The following is a 19,034-nucleotide window of genomic DNA, read 5'->3' as shown; positions in this document are numbered from 1 at the left end:
GTGAGCGCATTCTCAAATACATTTCTACACTGTCAATAAGTTATTACAATGATTAAGGCCCCTAAATAACTCTTGAACTTTATATTTTACAAGAACAGTAACTTGATATCACCCACAAAACACCAAGAATATCAAACAAAATAAATATGGTTTAGTCAAATATGAAGATGTTCCAGTGGTGTATACGCAGCTGGGGTATTTTTAGGGCCGGCCACACCGGCTCCATGACACATAAACAATGGAATAAGAAACTACTGCAACACCACCAGTAACTACAGCAGCAAGTGCGTCAAAGTGTTTGTGGTGAGTGGTGTCAGTGCAATCTGGGAAAGCACTATGGCAGTTCCGATAAACAGTACTTTACTTATTTGCTCTTGAGATTTTCATAACTTGAAGATGTTAAAACATCTGCGTTCGTGGTGGGGGGTGGGGGGTGACATTTCTCCATAACATCGTTGCCCTGTCTTCTATGTCAGAGTGTAATCGTTACAAATGTTCGCGTATTACTGAATAAAATACTGAATAGCGTCGGTATAATATTGCTGAAATTACGCACTGCCAGAAGGCCGGGCTGTGTAAAAAATATAAACTTGGGGTGGCGAGACATTATGTCTCTTGCCTGGTGTGAAAGAGGCCGTGAGTTCGATTCGTGACCCTGACGTCTGTATGTATTTCGAGATTGCGTGTCTCTCCCCCCGTGGTCGTGTAGATTTTTCTCTAGGTCCTGAAAATCAATATGCGTTGAGAGTATTTCGCTGCAATACATTTCCACATGATAGGCCACTTAGTATTGAGCCAGAGGGCCGCCGTCCACGCGGACGTCCGAAGAAGCGATGGATGGATCGAATAAAGGAAGACATGAAGACGGTCAACGCATCCCCTGAAGATGCCAAATGGAGAAGACAAAGCCGAAAAGCGGACCCTGCGCCACAGCGGGAACAACGCTACGAAGAAGAAGAGGCCACTTCGTTGAGTTATTCGAGGCCAGATAGCTTCTGAAAAAGAGCTAGATAGCTCAGTGGGCCTTGCCAGGTAAAATAGTTTAGTTTTTTGTGTCTGCTTGGTTGTTGTATCCCCGTATGCCGTCTTTACGCTATAAGAGTGATCATGATAAAAGTGGTAACTTTTTTGTAATCTGTGCTTGGGCACCACTGCTAAAGAAATCCGTTATATTTTAGTTTAATTTGCTCCGAACTAAAAATGTTAATCATAACCAACTGCAGTATTCCATTCATAATCAACGTTTTTGGGTTAGATCGCGTTATCAGCAAAAAAGTGTCACGTTGACAAAAGACAAAATAGTTCACTGCTTTAGCCCAAATTGTAAATGTTGTGGTTTCACGCTTTAACACACCGGTGGGCTAAAGCAGTGAACTATTTGTCTTTTGTCAACGTGACACTTTTTTGCTGATTGGTCGTGTCGGGTGGTGGATGGTTACGACACATTCATAAGTAACGCGATCTAACCCAAAAACGTTGATTATGAATAATATTGGTCGCGAAAGCCTACGTGCAGTATTCCAGCATTATCATTGTTTGCTTGTAATTAATCATGTGATTATAATCCTGAACATCTAGTTTCTAAATCATCTGGCTTTTCAAGCCAAGTTTGTCGATTGTAATTATTTGGCAAATTCTATACAGGTACATTTACTTTGAAGGGGGATTTCCTCAGGGGCGTATTATCTAACAGGTACAGTAGGCACTGTGCCTCGGACCTACATAAACTAAAGGGACTATGACATTTTTTATTATGTATTTTGTTGTTTGTATGATACAACATTTTTTAACCAAAACATCTTCTTAAATAAATATATTTATATCGCAAGGATAGGCACAGTGTATATCCAAAGAGGCAGAGTCATGTGAATCTGTTTTTTCACAAGGTGAGATACATGAACATTTTTCGAGATTTTTTTCATTGCAATATCTGCAATAACATCTTTAAATGGTGTTTTTCGCACAATCTCATTCTCAATAGAGAGGAGTGCAAGTGAAGACAAAGTGGCATTGTCCTCTGGTTGATGGAAAAAGAACGCTCCCCTTCACAATTCGCTGAAAAAAATTGTTGAAGAAATTTTAGCTTCGTATATTTTTAGGCTTACCTTGTTTTTTAATTTCAATCATTTCAAATTAAATTTGCTTATCTGCGGCACGCAGAGCGCTTCCATCGAATTAGGGCACAGACTAAATAAACACATTCCTGCGGAGGGAGCTCGGTCAATGGCCAGGGTCAACGGCGGCGTGGTGTATTCCTCAAATATGCCCGACTGTGAGGGCGGGCACAAGCCGGCGTGAGTAGGTTAAACGTTGAGTTTTATAAGGGCACCACGGGGTGACCAGCCCCTCCCCACCCAGCCCCACCCCCCACACAGCCCCACTCTCCCCGCCCAGCCCCTCCCACCCTCCCCACCCAGCCCCTCCCCACCCAGCCCCTCCCCACCCAGCCTCTCCCTCCCCACCCAGCCCCACCCTCCCCACCCAGCCCCTCCCACCCTCCCCACCCAGCCCCTCCCCACCCAGCCCCTCCCCACCCAGCCTCTCCCTCCCCACCCAGCCCCACCCTCCCCACCCAGCCCCTCCCCACCCAGCCCCACCCTCCCCACCCAGCCCCTCCCTGCACGACGGACGGACGGACACAATAATCCCTTGTGGGCTGGTGTAACCAGGAGGTTCCTACCAGTATGAACGTGTCAGCAGTAACAACATCTATCCAGCGGCTGGACCAAGTACTGCGTGAGAAACGAGCGGAGTGACAGTGGTGGTAGTAACATGGGGCAGCAGCAGCAGTACCATCTGTAGAGAGTTATCACTGAAGGCCTACGAAACAGCAGTGCCTAGGGCCTACCAGAACCTTAATCCGGCCCTGGATTTCCTTCGTTTCAATGAAACCTACGATTGACACATCCCATACCCTCCCGTGATGCCACGGATTTGTGCGATTCAGAGCAATTATTTAGTTCCAATAAGTCACTTGACATTGTGGTGCATGGTGTCGTGGAAATTAAGAGACGTGCATGAGTCACCTGAGCCAATTTTAACAAACACAAATCTCACGCGCAAATTGAGATTTGTACGAGATTAAGTCAACACTACTCGATGAATGAATGAACTCCCGACTTGCTATGCAGCTGATACAGCCGGTTTAAAATTGTTGTTCTGAAGCCTTTGCACATTTGGCAGGCGAAGTGCGTCTAATAATAATTTCAAAGAAAGACAATTTTAGTACGGCACACTCTCCCTATACTCACTTTGATGCATTGTCAGTGCGGTGTAGAGGTATGCGTGCCTTGCATTCTGGTATTCTGTGAATGGATAGCAACAGTTGGCGTTCCTGCAAGCGGGTCAGTCTCTGGTTTGTTTCATTTGCCATTGCTTCGTGTGACCTTAACACTCAATGGTAAAACCTTACTTGTTTAGAAAATATGCATTTATTGTAAAACCGACGTCTTGGGGAGGCGGAGGGGGGGAAACCCCTGGCTAAAATAGCAGGATTAATGTAACTGCATTTAAACATGTAAGCGATACGTGTCGTAAGAATAGAACGCTTGATGTAAAATAAAGTAAAAACTCAACACATTTGTTAAAATATATTGCCTTCATATGTATTGTATGTACAATCGGCAGCTATTTAGGAAATGGTCCTTCCTCGCACATAGAGGCCATGTATGTATGTTGAACTTCTTTCGCACCGTACGTAGCCAACCGTGTTAACGGAAGGTGCGGGGGCAGTTCTAAAGAAATGAAAAAGGCCGGAGAGATACAGTCGGAGACTGCACTTTTAACACCATGGGGCATGACCATGACATTTCAAAAAAATATTTTCTGATGCTTCGTTTTTAAATTGTCATCTGAAAAGTAGCTCATTTCTGAGTGGGCTTTACCTGGGAACTAAAATTGAAGTGTCATACTGTAAACATAACATTCTGCAAGTGCTGAAGTTTCATTGCCGTAATAATCTACAGACCAGGCTTGGGTACAAGATAGCCGCTTGAAGTTCGATGAGCTCTGAAAGCAACTCGAGCATCTTTCGTCTTTCATTGATTGTTTTACGACGACGCTCTGCATCGCCGGCGACCTGAGCATACGTGTGGACTGGACCGTGCGACGTTGTCGCCTGTTGTGTGGGGGCGCCACGGTGGCTAGGAGATGTTAACTACCTCGCCCGGTGTACAGGAGGGCATGGGTTCGATCCAGACCCTGACGCCTGCTGCTGCTGCTGTATATTTGGAGTTTGCGTGTCTCTCTCATCATCATCAAGGTGGCTAGGAGATGTTAACTACCTCGCCCGGTGTACAGGAGGGCATGGGTTAGATCCAGACCCTGACGCCTGCTGCTGCTGCTGTATATTTGGAGTTTACGTGTCTCTCTCATCATCATCAAGGTGGCTAGGAGATGTTAACTACCTCGCCCGGTGTACAGGAGGGCATGGGTTAGATCCAGACCCTGACGCCTGCTGCTGCTGCTGTATATTTGGAGTTTACGTGTCTCTCTCATCATCATCATCACGGTGGCTAGGAGATGTTAACTACCTCGCCCGGTGTACAGGAGGGCATGGGTTCGATCCAGACCCTGACGCCTGCTGCTGCTGCTGTATATTTGGAGTTTGCGTGTTCTCTCGCTCCCCGTGGTCGCGTGGATTTTTCTCCGGGTCCTCCGGGTTTTCCCCTCCACATTTAGAATTAACATCACGCGTTTCGAGTATTTGTCTGCGAAACATGTCCAACATTATAAGCCACTTTCGTTGAGCTATCATTTGTGGCCAGGTCGCTTTTGCAAAATAGCTATACAGCTCAGTTTGCCTTACTTACCCCGGTAAAAAATAAAAAATAGTTTTATAGTGTGCGCAACGTACTGTCGACGTCGGGGTATCTCTCCAAAACTCAAGCGTTTCACTCCCCGCAAGTGACGGATCTCCATCTCATTCTGGTTGGAATGGATTGCCTTCGTGTTGTTGTTGTTTGTTCTGTGCCCTTGTAAGAATAGCTTGCCTTGTTGGGACGTATATCGAAATTGTCGTTATAATTATGATTACACGTAGCACGTAACACGGTCCTGACTTGAGGGGTCGCTACGAGCCTCGTCTCGTCAAGTGGAAGCGCCTCCTTTGTGTGTGAGTATGTTCAACTTCTTTCACACCGTACGTATCCAACCGCGCTAATCGGAGGTGCGGGGGAAGGACAACAAACTAAACGCAGACAAAAGCAATTCTACAGACATTCGTTTTCAATCTAGGTGATTTCAAATTGCACCACGGCTCCCAGCGGCTTCCTAATATCGGAAGGAGGGAAGAGCGTTCCAGACGGCCGCAGAAGCGCATCTGAAAGGGCCGCGCGATGCTGTGACCACCGCCGTCTTTGTTCTGGCGATTAGCAAAACGTAGGAGACACCCTTTACACCGGCGGTGACTCTGGCAAACAAATTAAAATCCCCCCCTGCAGTTGTACAGCAAACGGTGATTAATTTGATGATAACAACAGCGCACACACGCGCCCACAATAGTTAACCTTTTCCCTTCTTTAAAAGTCAACAGCCCATGAGCGCCACCCCTATTAACAACGGATGAAGTTGCTCGAGGTAATTCGCCGCGTAAACAACTTGCTGGCGACGCAGTGAACTCCTTGGGTGTGATACCGTCACCGTGATCACTTTAGCCCCCTTCCTGCGATCCCAGCACCCAGCTTGCGCCAGTCAAGGTGCCAGCAGCTGGAGGCGGTCACGCTCACTCGCGCGCACACAACGCGACACGCGCAACCGGGTGGTGAACTTCTCTTGCGCGTCTACTGAAGAGGAAATTGCAGGCAAGAGTTTGGAGGAAGACGCAAAACAATTGGGCAGTCACGGCTGATTGAAGTTGCCACAGGTGGGAGAGCGCGTGCCTAAAGTTCAAGGAACCTTTCATGAGCCAATGGTCAGTGACTTCTCGAGCAAAGAATGCGTCCTTTTTGGTGATCGCGTTTGCTCTGCGACCGTGATACAGATCGACACGCGCGTGTTTGTGTGTTTGTGTGTGTGTGTTTGTGTGTGTGTGTTTGTGTGTGTGTGTTTGTGTGTGTGTGTGTTTGTGTGTGTGTTTGTGTGTGTGTGTTTGGTGTGTGTGTTTGTGTGTGTGTGTTTGTGTGTGTGTGTTTGTGTGTGTGTGTTTGTGTGTGTGTTTGTGTGTGTGTGTTTGTGTGTGTGTGTTTGTGTGTGTGTTTGTGTGTGTGTTTGTGTGTGTGTGTTTGTGTGTGTGTTTGTGTGTGTGTGTGTTTGTGTGTGTTTGTGTGTGTGTGTGTTTGTGTGTGTGTGTTTGCGTGTGTGTGTTTGTGTGTGTGTTTGTGTGTGTGTGTTTGTGTGTGTGTGTTTGTGTGTGTGTGTGTTTGTGTGTGTGTGTGTTTGTGTGTGTGTGTTTGCGTGTGTGTGTTTGTGTGTGTGTTTGTGTGTGTGTGTTTGCGTGTGTGTGTTTGTGTGTATGTTTGTGTGTGTGTGTGTGTTTGTGTGTGTGTTTGTGTGTGTGTGTTTGCGTGTGTGTGTTGTGTGTTGTGTGTGTGTGTTGTGTGTGTGTTTGTGTGTGTTTGTGTGTGTTGTGTGTGTGTGTGTGTGTGTGTGTGTGTGTGTGTGTTTGTGTGTGTGTGCGAACTTCCCGAGATATACGTGGGGAGCGGTGGCGTAGTGGTTAGCGCTACGCTGCGGTACGAACCCGGCGACCCGGGTTCGATTCCCGCTCACGACCAACACCGGTGACGATTATCTGAACCGGTCCTGGGCCTCCCCTAGGTCGACTCAGCATCAAATGAGTAGCCGGTGCGGTGTGTCGTAAACATCGCCACCGGAGAGACAAAGGCGGCCGGGCGTGGCGCTGTCCACCCACCCCTTACGCGAAACCGTTCCAGACTTCATAGGTGCCACTCGCGAAACAGCACTTGCCCCAACAGTCTGTTACAGGCTATACGGGAGATCTTTGTCTTTGCTGTACGAAATGAAGCAACTCCCCAAGCTATCTGCCGCGGAGAATGAAACGTAATGTGTTGTTTGCGGCAAAAAAATTCAAAACAATTCTCGTACGAGAAATCGTAGAGTCCTGCCATGAGTGTGTGTGTGTGCATATGCACGCACACGCACATTACCTGTGTTAAAGTATGCATCGTAAATTGTTGGCTATCAATGTTCCATTAGAATGCTGCACATTACAATGGTATGTGTGTATGCATGTTGAACTTCTTTCGCACCGTACGTAGCCAACCGTGCTGATCGGAAGTGTCCCAGTGGGGGGGGGGGGGGGGGGGAGAGACACAACAAAACGAATTAAATTAGTTTTCATTTATTTACTTACTGGTGTTGTTTAAAACATTGAATGACAGGGTATTTCTTTCACCAAACAAACGAATTACATCTCAACTAACATACGTTCAAAATATAGTCATCATGATCATCAGCCATTGGACGCCTTTTGTCGTCCTCTGGTCTAACACTTTGAGATGAGGCTCAAAAGAAAGCTGTCTCTGGCGTGGACCAATCAGTTTCAAAGACAATGCATATACTACCAGAGCATGTGTTGTTTGTTTGCGTGTCCACCACAAGGACGTGTGGTTAATGCACACCGGATTCCTTGCAAAAGGTTTCTGTTTGGTGTTTGAAATCGTAATTAACTAATTTATTTGTGGCGACTCCGTCCCACCGCGCACACAAACGCCGCGACACACCAGAAATCGATCCTCTCGTTCTTCACCAATCCCCCGTCGTTGCCAAAACTGCCATAGTCACAAACAAAACTTTGATTAGCGCATCGTGCAGAGCTCGTCGAGAGGAATAGATTGCCGTGTCGTTCACCTGCAGCAGACATTAAATGGACTTAAAAGCTTCGTGACTGCAGGAATTCATATTCTTGGTTCTTTCGGTAAAATCAGGTAAAAAAAACTGAAAATAAAGTAAAAAATAACCATATAAAATAAAAAGAATAAAATATTAAATTGTAAATAATAAAAGCAAAAAACCCACGACCTTTTGATCGCAACGCAAGCAGTCTTCTGTTCTCTCCGCCCGATGAAGACCGCTCGAGTTGCGATCAAAACGTCGTGGGTTTGTTGCTTCAGTTTCTGTTTAATTTATTATTTATATTTTATCTTATATTTTTAAATATATGTTTTTGTTTTCTATTTACGTGACTTTACCGAAAGAATCAAGAATATAGACATGAAATGATGTCGCAACGCAGTTTATGCGAGAGCCGGGGCTTATGGGACCCCCGGGGTCCCGCCATGAGGTTCATTTGCTGGAACCCACATACCTGCATGCTTCACAGCCCAAACAGGTCCTGCGTCTTGCAGGCACACGATGCAATCGACACAACCCATCAACCATGGCCTGCCGCCGAGTGCTGGATTGCAGTGCCATCACACACGGGCTCCTCCACTTGAACATTCCGTCACACTGGGGGGGGTGGCACGTGCCCCCCCCAATGATCCGATCGAAATCCCTAATTTCGTAATTTCGATCGGATCATTGGGGTTTATTAGTAATAAATCGGCATTTTGCGACCCCCACTGCCACTGTGTAGCATATTATTACGTGCCAGGGACTCTATGAGATGATAGGACAATAGTCTGAGTCCATAATTGGCAATAAGTAACGGCAAAGCGGTTATAAGCGACTCACAGAATTGTGCGCAGTTGCGTATACAGGACACGATGCCGATCACCCAACGCGGTTCGAATTCGACCCTCGATCGACGGCTGCGCCATCGCCGCACACGCGTCGAATAAAAAGCAAGGGACAAGTCAAACCAGATCATCGGCGTCGTGATAATTTCTCAAGGGTTGGTAGAAGGCACGCCGCCTGTTGAAGTTATACCCACCAAGCTAAGTGGTACACAACACCAGGCAAGTTGTATATAGAGAGACGACTGGCTGCTGCAGATAGATAGAATGTTGACTTTTCACGTCACTGTGGCTGGAGCACATTCCACATTCAATGATAAATAAAAGAAATGTGAAGAAATGTGAAAATATTGATTCGCAATATTGGGTGTGTGAGTCGGGCTTGGCTAACGTGAGTTTGGAGCTTCGTTAATGAGGAAAAAAACACTTTTAAGTGACTTTCATGAATGCACTTTTAAAGAAGTCACTGCAAGTGACAGCTTTAAGTACATGCACTGTACTGGAACTGCACTGCTGTGACACCTCTCGTGACGTGGCAGAATTGAAAGTTAATTCTAGATTTGAAGTTTTCGTGACTGCAGGGATCCATACTCTTTGGTTCTTTCGGTAAAGTCACGTAGGTAAAAGTAAAAATAATAATACATAATTTAGTTATTATTATTTTATTTTTATTTTCACCTACGTGACTTTACCGAAAGAACCAAAGAGTATAGAATTTAAAGTATTTTACCATTGAAGCGTCTAACTAATCTTTGGCAGGCTGGGACACTCAGCCTTTAAGAAGTGTGGTGATCCCTGCCCATTATCATGATCGATCATCATCAGCCATGATCAATCCAATTCCGAATGAAGGCCTGTCCATCTGTGAAAAACAGCTTCATCATAACATCCTCCACTTTCCGTCTGCGCCATAGGAATGTGGAATTTCCACCAATGCCTATCTTCGTTTGACTTGCGTTTGCTTTCGGACCCGACGACGGAGATGACGCCACGGGGCCCAGTGTGGAAATTAAAACAAAATTAAACGTCACTGGGACGTTTCCAGTGTGTGCACGAACGGTACAACTCCGCTTGCGTCCCTTCCAATCGACCTTGTCAACGTGCTCACCAAAAAAAAAAACCGGTTTTTTTTTACAAGAAGCCAAAGAATGTCGTGCGAGAAATAATTTGCATATATTTTAATCTTGGAACGCGTGTCCCCCAACCCAGTCCCTCGATACACAGGTATACAAGATAGCCACCGGTACTATAAATATATGAGCCGTGCAGAGAAATGTGCATTGAAGACGGAGTGACGATGGCAACCACACGGAGAAGTCCGGTGGACATTGTGGCAAAGTGACCGAGGGACTCATCAAACCGCAGTCAAGTGCCGGAGTCGAGGTGAGATTCGGATGTTTTACCAATTGGAAGAAATCCTTTTTGTGTGTCTGTGTCGCGGGTTAGCACCCCACACTACGAACCCGGTGAGCCCAGCTGGATTTCCGCTCACGGCCAAAACCAGTGACGATTATCTGAACCGGTTCTGTTTCATTCAGACGCTGTCGCCTCGACAGACCTGGTTTTCACCTGAGGACGGCTGCTTGCATTGTGGCCGAAACGTCGTGAGAATTGTTTTATTATGTTTTTTTTTAATTATTTTATTACTTCCCTTCTACGTGGCTTTACCGAAAGAACCAAGAAGATGAATCCCTGCAGTCACGAAAGCTTTAAATCGAAATTTTACATCGTTGTTATTATTATTATTACCATGTGTGCCATCCGAAAGGTGATCAACATCAGCCACGTGCTTATGCCAAAGCTATCGCGCCAAAACGGGGACAAATCCGTAAATGACGAGAAAATGAAATGTTGGGGTGGCCACATTTTCTCAACTCTACGAGTTGGATGGCCCCTCAACGACAAAACGGCCACACGTTCAGTTCTTTTGAACTGGTGGTCTGGACCAGGTTGAGTTTTTTTTTCATTTATAAATGCAGTGCTGCACAACTCTGTGTGCTGTTTTTGGTTCTCCCCCCCCCCCCGCCAGCACCTCCGATTTGCACGGTTGGTTATGTGCGGTGTGAAAAAAGTTCAACATAAGCACATGCATACATAACGTCAAAATGGGGATATTCGTCTTTTTCATGTTTTTAGTTTTTTATGCATTTTTAAGCCTCTTAATTCATACCGCCTCCTTGCCGGTAAGCCTTTACTAACCCAAGTGGCCACAAAGTGCACCTAGCCTGGCACAGGCGCTCTAGTGCCGTCACCGCTGCTTGTCGTCAAATTGTAACCGGTTGTTGTTGTTGTTGTTTTTGTTGTTTTGTGTACAGTATTTAAACAGACACATACACACGAGTGGTACGGTGTATCCTTCTCGAACCTGCAACGTATTACTCCATCCAGCATATGCACACAACCTAAATTCATCGCTCCGTCTCCTACGTGGACGTGGTCCTCTTGACGCGTTCCATTTATGATGTGGTTGCGGCATGTTAACTGCCTCGCCCGGTATACAGGAGGTCAAGGGTTTGATCCCAACCCTGACGCCTGTGTATTTGGAGTTTGCAATGTTCTCCCTGTGGTCGCGTGTATTTTTCTCCGGACCCTCTGAGTTTTTCCCTCCACATTTAGAATCACGCATTTAGAGTATTTGGCCGCTTTAAATGGCCACGTGGTAATACGCCACTTCGTTGAGCTATCATTTGTGATAACCAGGTGGCTTCTGAAAAAGAGCTATATAGTTCAGTGGGCCTTACCTGGTAAAATGAAAGGAAAATAGTCGACCAGCGGTCATCGTTCCTTCTAAGCGATTCGTTCTGCCCGAGCGAACTTTACTTTGCCGCACAGCAGCTTGCACAGAGGGGGCCTTCATACGGCAGTGGTTTGGCTGATGGATGATGAAGTAAGGTTCACACAATAACCTGGCCCTCCCTAAAGTTTGCTTAACCTTAAATGAGTACCTAGCGCGGTATGCACTGTATTACAAAAGCCTCTTTGAAGCAAAGTCCAGCCGGGCGTGTTGCTCCTGTCACCTCGGTGCCGTGTCGGCACTCAACAGACGCTCGCAAACAGCGCTCGTTCAAGCAACATTCGGCTTTAAACTTAGACGATTGTTCTCTCTTCCTGTGTCGGTGCTCGTGCGTTGACTGCTTACACACACGTACGTGCGTTTGTGCGCGTGCACTTGCCCCAACACTGTGTAAAGCTATACGGGGGATATTTGTCTTTGCCGTATACGTGGGGAGCGGTGGCGCAGCGGTTAGCGCGCCGCACTACGAACCCGGGTGACCCGCGGTGTGTAAACATCGCCACTAGGGAGACAAAGGTGGCCGGGCGCGGTGCTTGCCACCCACGTCCTCGTGTGACCTTCCGGCCTTCGTAGGTGCTACTCACTAACAGCACTTGTCTCAGCAGTCTGTTATGGCTATTCGGGGGGTCTTTGTTTTGCTGTATATTCATGTGGCCAGAGTGCAACCTATTCAATCCTTAGTCTACATAAACCGGGCTCCAGTTTGTGAATCTTCTCAATCCATGTGGTTGTAAGCCAAGCAGATGCAACCCATAGCGTTCTTTCTTTTTGTGACTTGTCAGCTGTTGTTTCATTATCTTTACCAGTCTGTCCAGGTTTCTGAGCCGTACGTCACAGCAGGTAATATTCGAGGCACTGAATATGTCGTATACAACTATTTACTTACTCGTTGGTTCTTTCGGTAAAGTAACTACGTGACTTTACATAAAGAACCAAAGAGTATGGATTCCCGCAGTCACGAAAGCCTCAAATCAAGATTGAACTATTTACTTAGCCATGTTGGAATGTTGCTTTTCATGATCGAGTTCGCCTTTCCAAATCAAATCCAGCCTGCTCGTGTCCACAACTTTCTTTCAATAGTTTGGTTCCGGGCTCACCTTCAATAACTGCCCAAGGTACACACATGCTCAGATGGGTTTTCTGAATGTGTCCGTGTCTGACAGACATCTTAAATTATTGTGCGAACTCGTTGTGCACGTTATGAGTTCGATCCCGACCCTGACGCCTGTATATTTGGAGTTTGCGTGTCTCTCTCTCTCCCCGTGGTCACGTGGCGTTTCTCTTCCCGGGTTTTCCCTTCACATTTAGAATAAACACGCGCTTAGAGTATTTGGCTGCTATAAATCTCCACGTGAGAAGCCACGTGGTTGAGCTATGTTTTGTTATGGCCAGGTCGCTTATGAAAAAAAGTCTGCCTGAACTGGTAAAATTTAAAAAAAGTTTGATAATTTTAATAGTTTTGCTCAGGTTGACCTTGGGTCCCACATTGCAGCCTTCTTTCATGAAAATCTTCGACCACAATTTCTCGAAGTGAATTTTATTGGTCGCGGCAATGTCCGTGACGCCAACGTATTTGGGGATGGCTTCGTGTGTTTACTCCAAATTGTGTCTTTCGACTTGAACGTCTTGTAACGTTGCTGTGGACAACTTTATCGAAAGCGCTGTGGTGTCACCTTGCATGACTCCCCTCCCAATGTTTATTTTGCAACCTTCTTGATTTAGGTACGTGTGTGCTCAACTTCTTTCGCACCTTACGTAGCCAACCGTGCCTAATTGGAGGTGCCATGTCAGTGTGGCTGTTCCATTTTTGTAGTTTTATCGAGGCCCTTGGCTTGAGAGAGCTTGGATATCTTTTCATAGTCTGCAAAAGCCAAAAATAATGCTATTTGCTAATCACAAGTTATTCCAAAATCCGATCAATTTGTATTTAACTCAGTTTCTTCCCTTGGTTGGCTGGCCTCTAAATGTTCTGTTATTCTGTTCACAATAATTTTTGTAAATCATTTATATACGGGCGATAAGCTAATGTGCCATTAGATAAGCTAATAGGTTCCCTTGAGTCAGTTTTGCGTGCCATTTTGAAATGTCTCGCATTTCACCGAGCTACCTTCTTTATGCGTGCGTTCCTCCCGTGCAGATCTATCGTCCGGAGCCCACGGTAAGCCATCGACCGATCTTGGCCGGCTTGAACATCCCACACGGCGTCGTCGTTACGCGCACGGAGCATCCCGGCGATGTCGTCTCCCGTCATCGCCAGCAGCGGCCCCGACGGGGGCCTCGGCGGACACGCCGACGAGTCACCCCGCGCCGGCGAGCCCCCTCCGAGGCTGCGCCTGCTCACCGACGGTCAGAACCGCGGCGGCGAGGACGACGCACCGCAGTCGCCCATCTGGGTGCTGAGACCAGAACGGCTGAGAGTGCCGCGCACGGCCGCCGATGACGATGACAACGACGACGATGACGGCGGCGGTGATGACAACGATGATGACAACAACGACGACGACAACAACGATGATGACAACAACGACGATGACAACAACGATGATGACAACAACGATAATGACAACAACGATGATAACAACAACGACGACAACAACGGTGACGATGACGGTGGTGACAACAGCGGCGGCGGCTCATGGACCGAGAGCCCCAGCGGTTCCCCTTTGCCGACGGCGCGGCCCGACCCCGGTGTGCTCTCTCTGAACCTCGAGTCGCTGTCGGAGCCGGGCGACGGCGGCGACTCGCCGGGCGGCGGGACGCGCCAGGCCGGCATGCGACGAGCCGGAGAGGCGGCGGGCGTGGACGGGGGTGGCTTGGCCTCGACGCCCACGTCCGCCGACCGCTCGATCTGCGGCCCCTGCGACGGTGAGTTGGCGACCGGCCGGCCTCATGGGGCGTTGACAATGAGACAAAGATCACACGCTATGTAACACGATTTTTGTTCCTGGGTAGTAAGTGTTATTTTCCAATTGCTTATGCCTCAAACGTACAGAAAATGGCTATTATATACCCCACAAACTTTGCTTTTGTGACCAGGACTTTACGTGAAGGAATGACACAAATGCATTGAAAATAGGTACATTTCTGAATATCACTGTCCTGGTCACAAAAGCAAAGTTTGTGGGGAATAACAGCCATTTTCTGTACTTTTTAGGCATAAGCAATTGAAAAATAACACTTACTACCCAGGAACTATTTTTATTATTACACAGTGTCACCCGTGTAGCCTTCACAGACTGTTGGGGCAAGTGCTGTTAGCGAGTAGCAGCACCTATGAAGGCCGGCACGGGCACACGGTGGGTGGCCAGCAACCACGCCCGGCCGACTTTGTCTCCCCATTGGTGATGCTTCACACCGCAGCAGTTACTCATTTGAGGCTGAGTGGACCTAGGAGAGGCCCAGGACCGGTTCAGATAATCGTCACTGGGTGTTGGCCGAGAGTGGAAATAGAACTCCCGTCACCAGGTTCGTAGTACAGCGCGTTCACCTTTGCACTACCGCTCCCCACTGACAAACACACAAAAGACAAAGATCCTCCATATAGCCTTGACAGGCTGTTGGGGCAAGTGCTGTTAGCGAGCACCTATGAAGGCCGGCACAGCTCAGGATGGGGTGGTTGGCCAGCACCACGCCCGGCCGCCTTTGTCTCCCTCGTGACGATGTTTACATATCGCACCAGGTACTAATTTGAGGCTGAGTCGACCTAGGGGAGACCCAGGACCGGTTCAGATAATCGCCAGTAGTGTTGGCCGTGAGCGGGAATCGAACTCGGGTCGCCGGGTTCGTAGCGCAGCGCGCTAACCACTGAACTACCGCACACACACACATGCACATTAACACAATAATAATACAAATTATGTTAATTTTTTTGTCTCGTGATGGTACTGTTGTGGATTGCGGCGGTTGGTGCACCGGACTGTGAACCCAGCGACCTGAGTTTTATTCCAGGCCAAGAAAAATGCCAAAACATTTATCCAGCAAAGGGTCACCGAGTCTCAGGACTCATTTCCAGGAGAATTCCTTTGCAATGAGATTTTTGTCAGGTTCCATCAATGAGTTTCCGATAACCCATAGTCTGTGCTGTGAACTTCAGTGTGCACCGAGCCTGGCACAGGCTATGTCGTGATGTCATGACCAACTTTTAGTGGCTTTTGGCTGCATCGCGCGCTTTCAGATTTTCGTCGACAGCCATCTGGAACGCTCTGTGCCTTCCGATATTAGGAAGCAACTGGAGCGATGCACTTTTAAACGTAGAATGATAACTCAATTACTTAGAACTGCTTCTGTGTTCAGTTTGCTGTATTACCCCCGCACGTCCGAGCGGTAGTGGAGCTGTCAGCGCTACGCTGCGCTTCGAACCCGGCGACCAGAGTTCGATTCCCACTCACAGGCAACACTGGTGACGATTATCTGAATCGTTCCTGGGCCAACCCCCTAGGTCGACTCAGCCTCAAATGAGTACCTGGTGCGGTGTGTAAACATCGCCACTGGGGAGACAAAGGCGGTCGGGCGTGGTGCTGGCCACTCACCCCCTCGTCTACCGTTCTGGCCTTCATAGGTGCTCCCTAACAGCACTTGCCCCTACAGTCTGTTAAGGCTATACGGGGGGGATCTTTGTCTTTATCTTTGTGTAATTATTCATGCGCTGCCTTACAATGTAGGCAGCCTGGGTTCAATTTCCAGTGGCAATCATTGGCCAGAGTTTATGTGACCCTGTCCTGACTCACTCAAATATTGACCCTTGCCTTTAATAATTACCTGATGGAGAAACAACAGCACTGAGGAAACAAAGGCTGTCTACACGACCCCTTCGTGTACAGTTCTTGCCTTCATTAAAGGGCCGCTCAGCATGACACCACTTCTGGTGGAAAGGCCTCCACTGAAGGTCCCTTCTAAGAGTGTATTTGACCTCATCTTTCATCACTGGCCAGACATGTTAGAGGAGGTGGGAGTACCCACACTTCATCCCACCGTACGCAAACTTCCCATCGACTAACTCTTTGCGCGCACACATTTGTACTGCTGACAAGAGACAGTGGGGGGTGGGTTAGGTGAGGAATCGTGGCCCCCATCGTGTCAACTGCCGCCGCCAGGAGCTCGAATCGAACTGCCCAACATCCGGATTGCTGCTCACCGCCACAACCACCGTGGCAGCGTCTCTTGCCTTAATAGGCGCTCGCTAACGGCAACCCACCCGCAACTCTCCCCCTTTCCAGGCCGCTTCCCGTGGGCTAATCAATCATTGCGCGCGCGTTCCTCTGCCCAATGTTTCCTACTCAAGACACGACGCCAACGAGGGATGGATGTGGCGAGGATTTCAGCAGCGCCCCGACCTCCCCATGCAGGGAGCTGTCGCCCACCATACCCATCAAGCAGGGCTGGCTGCGCTACTGCCACACGCACGATGGCAAGGTGGGTCCCTGCGCGTGCCTCTGCTTCACATCGTCATCATCATCATCATCGCGATCCATGGCGCGGGCAGCCCCTCGTCATCGGTTTACACTCTCCGCTGTCGTGTCTCAACGTGGCTCAAGTAGCGGCCACATCTTTTCGTCGTCGTCAAAAACATTTCTCTGCGAGGTCTTCCTCTGCATCACTCGTGAAGTCAACGGTGGCCACGTGAGCGACCCTCCTTCACCTCGGTGGGCCGCATGCTCGACACCGTTGCTCGTACGCTCATCGTGACCCCCCCCCCACCACCCAACGCGTCACCCCGAGACACAACGAGACCTGGCCACACCACGTGGGACTCCACGCCACGCACTTTGCCCACCGCTGCTCTGTGGCGGCCCGGCCGGCACGTGCGCCCTGGTGAACCAGGATGCACGTGCGTATGTTGAACTTCTTTCGCACCGTATGTAGCCAACCGCGGGGGTGAGGACAACAGAATAAATTAAACTCTGAGCCAGCGGTGGACATTACACATTCTTCTGGCGGCACCGAGTCTGTCCATAGGGGAGGGCAGCCGCCGTTAACTATTCCCAGGGCCGTAGCCATGGAGTCAACATTGGGGGGGACCACATCTTCCAGGGGGTCTGAGGCCCCCCCCCATCCCAGAAAAAAAAATCTCAATTTGAAAACGATTTTCCTGCCTAAAATATAAAAAAAATTCACTAACAAATAGGATTGACTTTTTATATTTTATTTACAATAATGTCTAGTAGTGTATTGTATTACATTTGCTCTGTTTTTTCTTTTTTACCTTTTCTTGTTTAATTGTATGCAATGGCAGAGATTCGGGATTAATAAAGTACAAACATAACCACAATCATATAATATATACTATAATTACGGCCTTGACTACTCCACACAGCGAGAGACATTTTACACATCGCTGAGTGATGATGGGCTTAACGCCTGTGTAGGAGAAGCTCTTGACGCATGGTTATTCCTGTTTGGTGTTTTTTTAACACATCAAAGCACTCGTAATAACTCATAATCAAGGTTTTTGTTGGGGGGTTAGATTGTGCAAGTAATAAATGTGTCAACCCGCCACTCCCCAACGCAGCTGACAAGTAAGGTTTGTCACGAGAGCAAAGCGTGCCAGTTCGTGTGACTGCTTCAGCCCACCGGTGGTGTGTTGGAGAGTACATCCACAACATTTGCGATTTGTGCACGCCCGGAGAGTCGCCTCGCAAAAGCCCCGATCCCATTCCTGGCTCGTCCCATAAGGGGCCGTCCATAAATGACGTCACGCACCTAGGGGGGGGGGGAGTCAGACATTTGTGACGATGTGTGACGAGGCGGGGGGGGGGGTTGAGAAATGTGACGTCGCATCAAAATGCGCAACTGTAAATAAATATAGACAACACGTTCTACTTAATTAAATAGACTTTTTCATAAATGTTTTCTCCTACATCAGAGCGCAGCGCCACATTAAATACGCACTACAATGACAATAGTTTAACGCGATTTGAAGCATGTTTTATTTGGGGGGGTGGGGGGGCAGAGCTTTGTGACGTCATATTTGAGGGGGGGGGGGCTCTGACTTTTTGTGACGCCGTGTGACGAAGGGGGGGAGGGGGGAGTAAAAAAATCGTCCAAAATCCCGTGACGTCATTTATGGACGGCCCCTAACCTATTTCTGCCTTTTCCTTTTCAACTCTCCCTCCTGCCCCCCTCCCCCTACTCGGGGCGAGTGGGTAAGGTGGTCCCATTCAACTCGTCACCCGCACCCCCCCATCCCTCCCTCCCACGTCACGCGGGTGGCGATGCGTTCTCTGCGACTCGCACCGGACTTGTATATTGGCTACGGCCAGACACGGGGGTCGTCTCCTCGACGATTGTTATCGGCTGTGTGTGGTTTTGCTGGTAACCTTTCAAAGTGAAGGAGGGGTGAGGTGATTCGTGTAGTCAACCATTAACCATCACTTTGCGTGCTCGCGTACCGGACCGGATGAGTGTCGAACTTATTAAATCTAATAATAGGGAGCGCTTTGTGCGCAGATCGGCGCTCAGATATCCGTGGGCGGGTTATGGAGGTTGCGCGTTGACCACGCTCGTGAAAAATTTCACCGACAAATTAAAATGAATACAGCAACAATTAATATAATTTCGATTTAAAGCTTCTTTCGTGACTGCAGGGATTCATCTTCTTGGTTCTT

At 48.2% G+C, this 19,034-nt stretch overlaps 1 protein-coding gene across 3 annotated transcripts in view; it reads left to right on the top strand.

Moving 5' to 3' along the window:
- Positions 1–5,600: 5,600 nt before the first annotated feature.
- Positions 5,601–19,034, top strand: part of LOC133355798 (rho GTPase-activating protein 23-like) — a 35,926-nt gene continuing 22,492 nt past the window's right edge. The window contains exons 1-4 of one of the 3 annotated variants that reach the window (XM_061573178.1): positions 5,601–5,863; positions 9,846–10,019; positions 13,568–14,295; positions 16,712–16,842. In XM_061573178.1, coding sequence (XP_061429162.1) covers positions 13,665–14,295; positions 16,712–16,842 — 762 coding nt within the window. In that variant the 5' untranslated portion in view covers positions 5,601–5,863; positions 9,846–10,019; positions 13,568–13,664. Of the gene's footprint in view, positions 5,912–9,367; positions 10,020–13,567; positions 14,296–16,711; positions 16,843–19,034 lie in introns of those variants that run through there. The other 2 variants (XM_061573169.1, XM_061573187.1) reach the window with 2 other exon arrangements.

The sequence above is a fragment of the Lethenteron reissneri genome, chromosome 7 (genome assembly GCF_015708825.2).
Source record: "Lethenteron reissneri isolate LAM-NWPU_2019-01 chromosome 7, ASM1570882v1, whole genome shotgun sequence".
NCBI classification, from domain to species: Eukaryota; Metazoa; Chordata; class Hyperoartia; order Petromyzontiformes; family Petromyzontidae; genus Lethenteron; species Lethenteron reissneri.
The sequence above is the reverse complement of the archived record's forward strand: the minus strand, read 5'-3'. Positions and strand labels throughout refer to the sequence as shown.